The sequence below is a fragment of the Chiloscyllium punctatum genome, chromosome 32 (genome assembly GCF_047496795.1).
Source record: "Chiloscyllium punctatum isolate Juve2018m chromosome 32, sChiPun1.3, whole genome shotgun sequence".
Taxonomy (NCBI): domain Eukaryota; kingdom Metazoa; phylum Chordata; class Chondrichthyes; order Orectolobiformes; family Hemiscylliidae; genus Chiloscyllium; species Chiloscyllium punctatum.
This window is the reverse complement of record NC_092770.1, coordinates 16047100-16059404: the sequence shown is the minus strand read 5'-3', so window position 1 is coordinate 16059404 and position 12305 is coordinate 16047100. Positions and strand designations below refer to the sequence as shown.

The 12305-nt window shown below is 42.8% G+C and overlaps 1 protein-coding gene across 1 annotated transcript in view; it reads right to left on the bottom strand.

Moving 5' to 3' along the window:
* utp20 (UTP20 small subunit processome component) overlaps positions 1-11606 on the bottom strand; it is a 114121-nt gene extending 102515 nt beyond the window's left edge. Inside the window, exons 1-7 of the mRNA XM_072551731.1 lie at positions 11441-11606; positions 10224-10304; positions 8887-8953; positions 6715-6847; positions 5768-5956; positions 3569-3650; positions 2939-3076 (exon numbers count right to left, since the gene is read on the bottom strand). Coding sequence (XP_072407832.1) covers positions 2939-3076; positions 3569-3650; positions 5768-5956; positions 6715-6847; positions 8887-8953; positions 10224-10304; positions 11441-11485 — 735 coding nt within the window. The 5' untranslated portion in view covers positions 11486-11606. The remainder of the gene's footprint in view (positions 1-2938; positions 3077-3568; positions 3651-5767; positions 5957-6714; positions 6848-8886; positions 8954-10223; positions 10305-11440) is intronic.
* Between the last annotated feature and the right edge of the window lie 699 nt (positions 11607-12305).

Sequence of the window (12305 nt, the reverse complement as noted above, 5' to 3'; positions counted from 1 at the left end):
GTGTTGCACTTGCAGGTGTAACTGCTGTCCTTGTCCTTGGTGGAAGTGGTTGTGCATTTAGATGGTATTGTCTACAGACATTTGGTGAATTTCTGAAGTGCGTCTTGTAGATAGTATGCACTGCTGCTGCTGAGCGTCAGTGGTGGAGGGAATGGATATTTGTGGATGTATTATCAATCAAGCAGCTGCTTTGTCCTGGAGGTTGTCAAACTTTTTGATTGTTGTTGGAGCTGCAGCCATCCAGGCAAGTGGGGAGTATCCCATCACACTCCTAACATGTGCCTTGTAGATGGTGGGCAGGCTTTGAAGAGTCTGGAGGGGAGTTACTCGTTGCAGGATTCCTAGTTTCTGACCTGCTCTTGTAGCCACTGCATTTATTTGGCTAGTCCAATTCAGGAGAAAGTGAGGACTGCAGATGCTGGAGATCAGAGCTGAAAAACGTGTTGCTGGAAAAGCGCAGCAGGTCCAGCAGCAAAGGAGCAGGAGAATCGACGTTTTGGGCATAAGCCCTTCTCCTGCTCCTTTGATGCTGCCTGACCTGCTGCGCTTTAGTCCAATTCAGCTTCTGGTCAATGGTAATCCGAGGTTGTTGATAGTGGGGATTTTTGTAACCACTATTGAATGTCAAGAGACAATGATTAGATTCCCTTCTTGTTGGAGAAGCCTGGCATTTGTGTGGCACAAATGTTACTTGTCCGTCTTTTGTCCAAGTCTGGAAGTTGTCGAAACCTACCATGACCTAGACAAAGTCTGCTTCAGTATCTGAGATGTTGCAAATGATGCTGAGCATTGTACAGTCATCAGTCAAAATTCGATCTTCTGACCCTTTTATGGAGGGAAGAAGATGGATGAAGCAACTGAAAACAGATGGGCCTGGACATAACTGTCAGGAGGTTCCGCACAAGTTTACTGTATTATTGCCTGAATGTTGTCACGGCCTATTGTGTTGGCAGTATCGTATACCTCCAACTGTTTCCTGATAACACATGAAGTGAATCGAATTGGCTGGAGACTGGTATCTGTGATGCTGGGCAATTCTGGAGGAGGCCGAGGTGCTTGGTGCTGCTCCTGGCATGCCCCACTGTCCAAGTATTGATCCCCTGGCTTGATGGAAATGGGACATATGCCAGCCCTTGAAGTTGCAGACAGTGCTTTGAGCACAATTCTGCTGATGGCCCACAGTGCCTCGTGGATGCCCAGTCTTGAGTTGTTAGGTCTATTTGAAAACTATTCAATTCAGCGGGGTGGTAGTGTCACACAACACAGTGAAGGATATCTTCAATGTGCAGACAGGACTCTGATACTGTCATGGACAGATATACCTGTAGATTGGTGAGGATGAGGTCAAGTATGTTTTTCCCACTTGTTGGTTCCCTCACCATCTGCTGCAGACCCAACAAGCAGCTATGTCCTTTAGGACCCAAACAGTTCAATCAGTAGTGCTGCTGCTGCTGAGCCACTCTTGATAAGGGACATTGAAATTCCACACCCAGAGTAATTTTTGCATTCTTGTTACTCTCAGTGTTTCCTTCAAGTGTTGTTCAGCATGGAAGAGAACGGATTCATTTGCCAAGGGAGAACAACATGGTAATCAGCAGGAGATTTCCTTGCCCATGCTTCACCTGAAACCACGAGTCTTCATGATGCCTTGAGTAAATGTTGAGGATTCCCAGGCAATTCTTTGTCAACTGCCTACCACCTCGCCACCACCTCTGCTGGGTCTGTCCTGTTAGTGGGACGGGACATAACCAGGGATGGTGGTAGTGGTTCTGGGACATTATCCATGAGGTACAATTCTGAGTGACTATGTCAGGCTGTTGCTTGATTTGGCTGTGAGACAGTTCTCTCAATAGCAGATGTTAGTGAGGAGGATAGGATTGTTTATGCCAGTCATTTCTGGTGCCTAGGTCAATACCAGGTCATCTGTCCAATTTCATTCATTTTCATTCTAACAAGTGTTACAATTGAGTGATCATTTCAGAGGGTAGTTAAGAGTCTTTTACCTTGCTATGGGTCTAGAGTCCAGGTAGGCCAGGTAAGATGACAGATTTCCTTCCCTAAAGGACATGAGTGAACCAGATGGGGTTTTGCAGTGTTCAAAGATGGCTTCATTTTGATCATCTTTTTTTTAAACATAACGTTTAAATTCCACCACCTATCACATTTAGATTCAAACCCTGATCCCCAAAGGATTACCAGCAATAGCACAACTATATCATTGCCTCTGCACACAGGGAGAGGCAGAAAAAGCACGTACATATACTGCACTCAATTCAACTGAGTACAGAGATGAGGAGAAACTACTTCACCCAGAGAGTGGTGGCTGTGTGGAATGCTCTGCCCCAGAGGGCAGTGGAGGCCCAGTCTCTGGATTCATTTAAGAAAGAATTGGATAGAGCTCTTAAAGATAGTGGAGTCAAGGGGTATGGAGATAAGGCTGGAACAGGATACTGATTAGGAATGATCAGCCATGATCATATTGAATGGCGGTGCAGGCTCGAAGGGCAGAATGGCCTACTCCTGCATCTATTGTCTATTGTCTATTGAACAAAACAGGTGCCAAGACATCCTCTGGCTCATTCCTCAGGGCATCATGACTAATCAGAGTCAAAGTTTGGCAGTTCACCAGTCAGTCTTCACCTAACAGGTGCTTTCTCCATAGCAACACTTGCCAACGAATATGTACTCTCTAAAACACTGTTCTCTTTGACTCTGCTATTCCTTGCAAATGTCCTGGTGAGTGCAAGCCAAACTTTTTGACAGAATGTGTCTTTTACCAACAATAGGATTCGCAGTATATCGACGTTTCGGGCCTGAAGAAGGGCTGATGCCCGAAACGTCGATTCTCCTGCTCCTTGGATGCTGCCTGACCTGCTGCGCTTTTCCAGCAACACATTTTCAGCTTTTATCAACAATAGTCAAATGATTAAAATATTACTTTGGCTGCACATGAGTGCAAGGTATTCTGGACTCCTTTGCACACATCGAAAAGCAGCTGGCCCACTCCCTCAGCCTTCTCAGAGTGTTGCTCCAGGTCAGCAAACATGAAGTTGAAAAGGGCATTGTGATCAGGAGCCTGCAAAGACACAGAAAGCAATCACCAATGGGTACTTGAGGAAACAAAAAAAAAGCCACATCAATGTAATTAAACTGAATCTGCAAAAAAAGGATACCCTGGCACACGTTTTATCCTCAGCATGACAAGAAAACAGTTTACAAACAGCTTGAATTTACAACACAATTTTAACATTGCATAACATCCCAAGCAGGTTCACAGGAATGGTATCAGACACAAAGTGACAGAACCTGGGTGGAGATATTAGGACAGGTGACCAAAAGCTTGGTGAGAGAAAGCAGCATCTTAAAGGAGAGGCCATGAGATTTCAAAAGCTCACAGCTCAGCGAGCTTATCTTTAACCCAGTTCCAAACTGTTATTTACATTACCACACTGCATTCTGTGTGCATCCACTCATACACTGAAAACAATGAACACTTAATTGAAGGGCCTCACTAACTGAAGACACACAGCTTTAATCCCAAGAATGAATAATTTTAAAATAAACTCACCTTTCTCATTAAGAAAGCAAAACTTTCAGCTGCAAAACATCTGATATGCTCCTTATTGTGGCCCAAAAGTGAACTATACAAACTACAAAAAAAAAGAAACACTTTAATAATAAGGATAAATTAAAAATTCAATGCAGTGAATTTCACAAACCACACGTGTCTGAAAGCAGGTATTTCCCAAAACATTTATCCTCCAACTAATACCAGAAAATAGAAGACCTGGTTACTTGCTTGTTTGCTGTTTGAGAGATTTTGCTGCACAAAGATCGCCTGACATGTTTCCCCTCCCCCACTCACCCATTGTACTCTATGCTACTCTCTCCCCACCCCCACCCTCCTCTAGCTTATCTCTCCACGCTTCAGGCTCACTGCCTTTATTCCTGATGAAGGGCTTTTGCCCGAAACGTCGATTTCGCTGCTCGTTGGATGCTGCCTGAACTGCTGTGCTCTTCCAGCACCACTAATCCAGTATTTGGTTTTCAGCATCTGCAGTCACTGTTTTTACCATGTTTCCCACCATCTGAACAGCACGGTGGCTCAGTGGTTAGCACTGCTGCCTCACAGTGCCAGGGACCTGGGTTTGATTCCAGCCTTGGGCTACTGTGTGTGTGGAGTTTGCACATTTTCCCTGTGTCTGCGTGGGTTTCCTCCAGGTGCTCCGGTTTCCTCCCACAATCCAAAGATGTGCAGATCAGGTGAACTGGCTGTGCTAAGTTGCCCATAGTGTTAAGTGCGTTAGTCAGAGTGAAATGGGTCTGGGTGGGTTACTCTTCGGAGGGTCAGTGTGGACTTGTTGGGTCAAAGGGCCTGTTTCCACACTGTAGGGAATCTAATCTAATAATTTTACCAAGTATTTCATTAACTGTAGAACACTTTGGGACATCCTGAAAAGTATGTTATAATTTCAAGTTGGTTCTTCAATTAAGGCTGATAGTATTAAAAGTGTAACACTCATGGTCAAAAAAAGTTACTGATTGTCTCAACAGAATCAGTTTATTAAATAGATTAAACAGGAAAAATAAGTTAGAAGACATTGACTGGTACAAATTAACACAAAGATGTTGAAATGATACAGCCAGTCCTCTGTATCTGCAAGGATTTTGTCCCTGAGAACCCCACAAATTATCAAATTCGTGACTGTGGAGTTTGTTTAAAAATATGTTAAAAATTGTGGTACACGGCTTTTGCCCACAGATACTGAATTTTACTGTCACTTGTTTTTTGGAACAGATAGGCAAATTCGTATTCATGATTTTGCAGGGTTACTGTACATTAATGGAGGGAATAAGATAGACAAAATAAACATTAACATGCCGATTTACACAGAGATGTAGGAACAAAGATGAGGCAGGGGTTTAACATACATAAATCTTTGAAGGTGGTAGGACAAGTTGAGAAAGGTGTTAGCTAAAAGAAATGTGGAATTTGTGGATTAACAATTGAAATAGAGGAAACCAGTATGCTAAAGTGGGCAGAAGGACTAATAGGATAGTTCTTGCTAAGAACTAGTGCAGGCTGTAAGATTCGGGTATGTTCACCGAGCTGGGAAGTTGATTTGCAGACGTTTCATCCCCTATCTAGGTGACATTTCAAGTGCTTTGGAGACTTCTGTGAAGGGCTGTTGTACTGTCTCTTCTGAAATTTATTTGGTTCTGCTCCTGCTGCTTGCGGCTGCTCGTTATAGTGGCCGGTATATTGGGCCTAGGTTTGTTGATAGCGTCCATGGATGAGCGCCATGTTTCTAGAAATTGTCTGGCTGTCCTCCACAGATCAACATCCCAGCTCGGCGAACACACCCATAACTATGGCAACCGAGCCACAAACCTTTACGCAAACCTTGATTTTAATCTTGTTTTGAGCTGTAACTTCTGATCAGCGCAATTTACCAATTTACAGATGTACTCCAACAATAATTTCACCAGCTCAAAAGCAATTATTGCTGTTCAAAGAAGAAATTCCATCACCACACTATTTAAAAATGGTCAGGTTCTTATTTTAATTCGTTACTAATCCTTTATAAAACAGCATATCTACCTGAAAATATATTAGCACAAAATAGGAATTGAATGTACATCGTCCCTGCTTTCAATCTGTTTCAGGTAAAGCATGCAACTCCCACATAAAGATTAAGAAAACTTTCCAAGTAGAAGCTTAACAGCAGACTCTTAATGACCCAAACTTGAAAAAGTGACTGTTCACCTGTAAATGTCTGTTATGTCCTTGACCATAAGTCTCCAGAGGTATTTGTACAGGTAAGAGAGACAGGTGAAGATCCATTCCAACAGTTCTGTGTCCTGTGTGTTCAGCAAGGAGGTTATAATTATGAAGAACTCTCTGAAGTGAGGATAGAAGTCCCCCTGCAGATCTCTGGCCAGTTGTACCACGAGGCTGTAATTCACAAATCGCACAATGTCACTTTACACTTTGCTAAAATAGCAAAGACAGAGCAATGCATTTCACAGAAACATGAACAAACTTTTGCAATGTGCCAAATAAAGAGATAGGTAGCATCGTCAAAGGACTACGGTTTTAAATACGTACAAAATATGATGGAAAAAAAAAAGAGGCATGCTGCTGAGCTTTGCATCCCTCAGTCATTAGGACAAATGCAATAATGCCAAACTTCAACAGATCACTGCATATTATCCCAGCAGCTGTTACTATTGGATAAATCAGATCTCAGGCTGAAACAGGGCTTGATAGATCACATGCTGATCTTAAAGGATTGCTCACTGAAGCAAGCCCACAATTAGATTAGATTGGATTACCTTCGGCCCAACAAGTCCACCCGACCCACCGAAGAGAAACCCATCCCCCCCATATTTACCCCTGACTAATCCACCTAATACAACAGGCAACTTAGTATGGCCAATTCACTTATCCTGCACATCTTTGGACTGTGGGAGGAAACCCACGCAGACACGGGGAGAATGTGCAAACTCCACACAGACAGTTGCCCAAGGAATTGAACCCAGGCCCCTGGCGCTGTGAGACACTGAGCCACCGTGCCGTCTGTGTGCTGCAGGTTTTGTCTACAACAAGACAGAAGTTTAGGAACATCTTTCAATCTATTAGCATCTTTATACAGCTGTGGATTAATTCATTGACTCTTCCTCTTAACATAATCAACCTCTTCAAATCCTTACTCAAGTAAAGGTTGGTATGCGAGGCTGCTCCTGATTTGAAGATGATTTTTCAAGCTTTCTACCACCGTGTTCTGATGGTATACCAACTGATTAAAAGATTGGGTTTTTCCGAATACCTCTTTGTAAAAGTTAACTAGAAAGAGAAACACAGGTTAGAATCCAGTCAAAAATCAAGTTTCAACTGCGCAGTCTTTGATTCTTTACCAAAGCCTTTCATTAGTTTGGCTGTCTCCACATTTCAAGGTTGTGAATACAAGCCCATTCTAGAAGTCAGAGACACACGAGGAGATGGAGAGGATTTCCACCACAGTAAGATGGTGGCAATGTTAATGGATTAGACATCCAGAGGCCCAGTCTAATGTTCTGGGCACCTGGGTTCAATCCGACCACAGCAGCTGCTGGAATTTAAATTCAATAATTAAATCTGGAATTGAAAGCTCATCTCAGTAATGGTGACTACAAAACTATCATTGATTGCTGTAAACACCAATCTGGCCTTGCCATTGAGGGATCTGCTGTCCTTCCCCAGTCTGGCTGGCCTGTGACTCCAGATTCTCAGCAATGAGTGGTAATCATGTTTGAAGAAGGGCAAACAAAAAGGAAAAGGAGATGGGATAGTTAATACAGGAGTATTAACTCCTGTTAATAAAGGAGTAATTCAGTGCAATAGCGAGGAATGATAGTGGCTCAGAAAATCATGATATGGAATAAGAAACACCAAGGGGTAGAAGCTTTGTGGAGGGTTGTTTATTGGTCCCCAAACAAAACTGGAGATGTTAGGGAACACAAGAAACAAGAAATCAGAGATGAATGTAATAAGAATACAACTGGAATCATGGATGACTTTAATTTACATTTAGATTGGACATAGCAAACTAGCAATGATACTGTGGAGGAGGACTTCCTGGAATGTTTATGTGATGGTTTTTTTTTTAGACCAACACATTGAGGAACGAATCAGAGACAGACTATTCTAGACTGGGTACTGTGCAATGAGAAAGGATTCATTGAAAATCTTGCAGCATGAGATCCCTTGGGCGAGAATGATCATAACACAACAGAATTCTTCATTAGATGGAAAGTGAAGTAATCAAATCTGAAATCTTAAAAGGGAACAAATAGAGTGCGAGGTGCAAATTAGCGAGATGGATTGGGGAACCTTACTGAAGGGTTGACTATTGACAGGTAATGGTTCATATTTAAATGACGTGTGCATGAAATAGAACAGTTATTCATTCCTGTCTGCAGCGTATGTAAAAGGTGGCTAAACCACGGCTTGCAAAAGAAATTAGGAAGAATATGCGACCCAAGAGGAGACATATAAATTGCCAAAAAAAAAGAGGAGCAAGCCTGAGGATAGGCAGCACTTCAGAGTTCAGCAAAAGCGGTCAAGAAAAGTTGTTCAACAGGGGGATAATACAGTACACGAGTAAAATTCAGGAAATGTAGAATCTGACTGTAAAAAGCTTCTTTAAATATACGAAAAGTAAAAGATTAGAAAAGACAAGTTTAGGTCCCTTGCAGAACACAGGGAAATTATAATGCAACACAAACTTTGGTTCTGTCTTCACCAAAGGGGGACAAATAACTTCCCAGAAATGTAGGAGGACCAACGGTTTGGTGAAAGGACAGAGTTGAAGGAAATCAGTAATGAGGAGGCAATGGCCTGGTGCTATTGCTGGTCTGTTAATCCAGAGACTCCGATAATGTTCTGGGTACTTGGGTTGGAATCCCATCTCAACAGATGGTGGAATTTGAATTCAATGAAAACCTGGAATAAAGAGACTGATGGTGACTACAAATCTATTGTCGATTGTGATAAAGACCCATTAGGCTCACTAATGTTCTTTAGGGAGGGAAACTGCCATTCTTACTTGGTCTAGTGACTCCAGACACACAGCAATATGGTTGACTCTTAATTGCCCTCTGGCAATAAATGCCAGCTTAGCCAGTGAAGCCCATATTCCATTACTGAATTTTAAAAAAGTCTCTAGTCCTGCTCTGACCTCAGTCTGCTCTTTACCCACAGCCCGGAAGGGCTTATCTTTTTCACAACCATATCCACTCCTGAGCACATTATATCGTACTTTCCAAGACTGTAAACTGGAGCAAATGCCACTGCAAAATTTCTGTGACAAATTTTAATGAGGAACTGTGTAAATAAAGCCATACCAAAGTGATCCGTGCAGTTAAGATCTCTCCATTTCTCCAGGCCTTCATAAAAGTAGGTTTCAACTTCCTGAGAAAAGAAGTGCAGGTTTTGACTTGTACATGCAGGGCAATGAGTATGTGACCATGTGCACAAAAAACATACTGGAGTCTCAATCCTAGTCAATGGAACTACAACAGGAACAATCCAACTACAGACCTTCCAGTTCTGGAGGCAAGCTTTGAAAGTCCAGGTAATAGTGCGCTCTATGCTCATATTTCTCACTGACTTAGCTTGTTCTGTCAGACTCTGATTCTTTGCAAAGGATTGTTCAGCAGGTTAAATCAGAGCCGCTGGGATAACAAATTAAATCTGTCACTGGAGACAAATTTAGGACATCAGCATGGATTCACACTTGCACTGGAGATCTACAAATGTCAACCATAGCTCAGTTCAAAAGCACTCGTGTCAACATCAGAAGCTTGAGAGTTCAAGTATCACTCCAAGCCTCCAGCAATTAATCCAAGCTGACACTTACAATGCATGCTGGAGTACCATACTCAAATGCAATGCGAAACTGAGACTGCATCTGAACTCCAAGATAGATGCAAAACATCTCATGACACTACTGAAAAGACCAGCTGCAGAGCTCCTCCCAGATTCCTGATCTACAATTAATCCACTATCAAAAATTCTTAAAGCACTGCTATATGTGGGAGCTTGCTACTCAGAAATTACCTGCTGCATTTTCATACATTACAATTATAGCTGCATGTAACAAAACAAAAAAAAAATCAACTGCTTTGTGGCATTTCAGTAACATAAAAGTTGCTACGCAAATGTAAGCTCCTTTTCAGTTACAATGCATTAGCATTTAGTCACATCGTTTCACTGCGAATCAAGAAAGTAAAAAATTCATCTCACTAATGCTTATAAGAATTTATTTACAGGACACCATCTAAAGAATACCTTACTTTTACAATGTGCTTTAACCTTAGGCATTTAGAAAAAGCAAAAAAATAGCCATCATACAAGAATAGGATTTATATTAAAATAACACCACGCAGATCACAGCAATTGCACACTAAGGAGGCCATTCTGTCCATCAATTCAATGCTAATGTTACAGCTGATCCCATTTCTCCTTTACTTCTCCTTATAATCTAAGTCCAAGGCTTCAAGCTTTGCCTCAACTGCCTCTTGCAGTTAAAACAATTCAGAACAATCTTTGATGGGAAATAACTGTAAAGCCCTTTCTCTTTTCAAGAAATATTCCAGCTATTGCAGCACTTAAGGCAGACAGAATTTAAAGCATGCTCATTATCAAAAGCTTTATGCTTGTGTTATCAGGTTCTCTTTACCTCAGCATAGCTCCCAGTTCTATCAATCCGATGGATTATATCAATATTCACATTCGCTAACCGTTCTGAGAAGGTGAGAAACTGTAAGTAGAGGAAGATTAATTTGAGTAATCACAAACACACATCATCTAAATCAATGCTCACACACAAAAGCACAAAGAGACCCTTTTTCTGACTTTTGTTTTTGTCAGTTATCAACATCTCCCATTACAATTTCAATCAACATGCTAATTTATTTCAAAGTTATCAAACAAAAGAATGAAAGTTCCCTAACAAGATTTGGTTCATTTGTATGCCATCTAGTAAAATCCCTGCGGCCGTAAGTATATCAGCTTGCCAACCAGCAGCAATGTTCGCTTAACTGTGGGGTGCACTCAACTGGAGACAGTGTGTTGCAGAGGAGATTGCACATCGGTGCTGCTTGACAGCATGGAGACAGGTTGAGTGTGTGTGCATACATTTATAAAATTGACAAGGTAGTTTCTTTTTAATTTCAGAATAAACCCATGTGATGTGCATTTCAGAGATTTAACAAATTCCAAAGCCAAACAGGCTACAATCCTCTTCAGGAGTTCAACTCTACTCAACTGTTAGCTTAGACCTGACTCCAGATTCAGGCTGCATTTGACAATGTGAAATAAAACTCATTATATAACAGCCCCCATATACGCTGAATAAATACATTATAAAAGACGATGGGCTTTGGCTTATTTTGGTTTGTCAGATTGTCACGTGTTGCAAACAGTGTTTCCTAAACAACCTAGCTTACTCAGGATATATTACTTCCCCCAATCAAACATTATTGTTATTCCTGGGAGAAATTGGTATATCATGGGGCATCCACACGAGGCAAGGAGCCACAAAGACGTTTACAGTTCATTCAGCCCACATCTGTGGCAATTCTTCACTGGAGCAATCCAACCCGAATGCCTTCTTCCGGTTCATTTGACCGTGGCAAAAGTTTATCGAAATTCTGTGGTTTCAATCCTCGCTGTACAGTCCAGTCCCGGAGTGAGAGAGAGAGAGATGGGTGAGGGGGTGGATTAGAAAGGGGATCATCTTGGAGTAAGTGATCTGGGGGAGGGGAAGGGGAATCCGGGGGGTGGTTTGGAGGGAGATTACCCGATGGGATAAGGAGGTTGGAGCTGGGAGGCCCGGGCAGACGGCGATGACACGGATTCCGAGGAGCCCAGTCCCGCCCAACCTGCGCCGCTCACCCGGAACGTGTTCTGAGTCCGGTGCCGGGTGGGTTTGTTCTTCATTGTGAGAGGAATGGAGGGACACGGCCTCTACCACAGTCAGTAGGCGGACAGAGGTTCCCTTCACTCGGACTACACGCGTCTCCAGCTCCTGGGCGCCGCCATCTTCACTGCAGGATTGTGGGATGCAACAGACCTCGACCAATCAGGGGCCACGTTCTCACGGCGCGCGCGCTTGCGCAGCACCGCCTACCTGCGCCGCCCGCTCTCGCCCCGCCCCCACGTTCGCCCCGCCCCTTTCACCCAACAGCCCTTCCCCTTCACACACCCCACTCGCCCCTCCCCTATTCGCCCCCAAAGTCTGGGCAAACCATTCGGCCCTTCACACCTGCTTCCCCTTTCAACAAGGTCATGGCCTCAGCTCTGCCTTTCCGTTTGCTCTCTGTATCCCTCCATACTCTTCGAGCCCACACACCATAAAGGAAATCATTGCCACAGAAGACAGTGGAGGCCAAGTCATTGAGTACATTTAAGACTGACATAGGTTCTTGAGTATCAAGGGGATCAAGAGTCACAGGGAGAAAGCAGAATAATGGGGTTGAGAAACTTATAAACAATGAATGAACGCAGAGCAGACTCAATGGGCTGAATGGCCTAATTTCTGCACCGATGTCTTAGAGTATTTTGGAATCCCAAAGTTTTCTACATAAACAGCAAAAGACTGGTTTAAGAAGGAATAGGGCTGCTCAGAGATCAAATGGGGTTGGGGACATAGCTGTGGTGTTAAATGAATATTTTGCGTCTGTCTTCATAAAAGAGAATGTTGCTGCCCAGTCTATGGAAGTGAAGAAACTCCTTGTCATTAGAAAGTTCAAGATTAGTA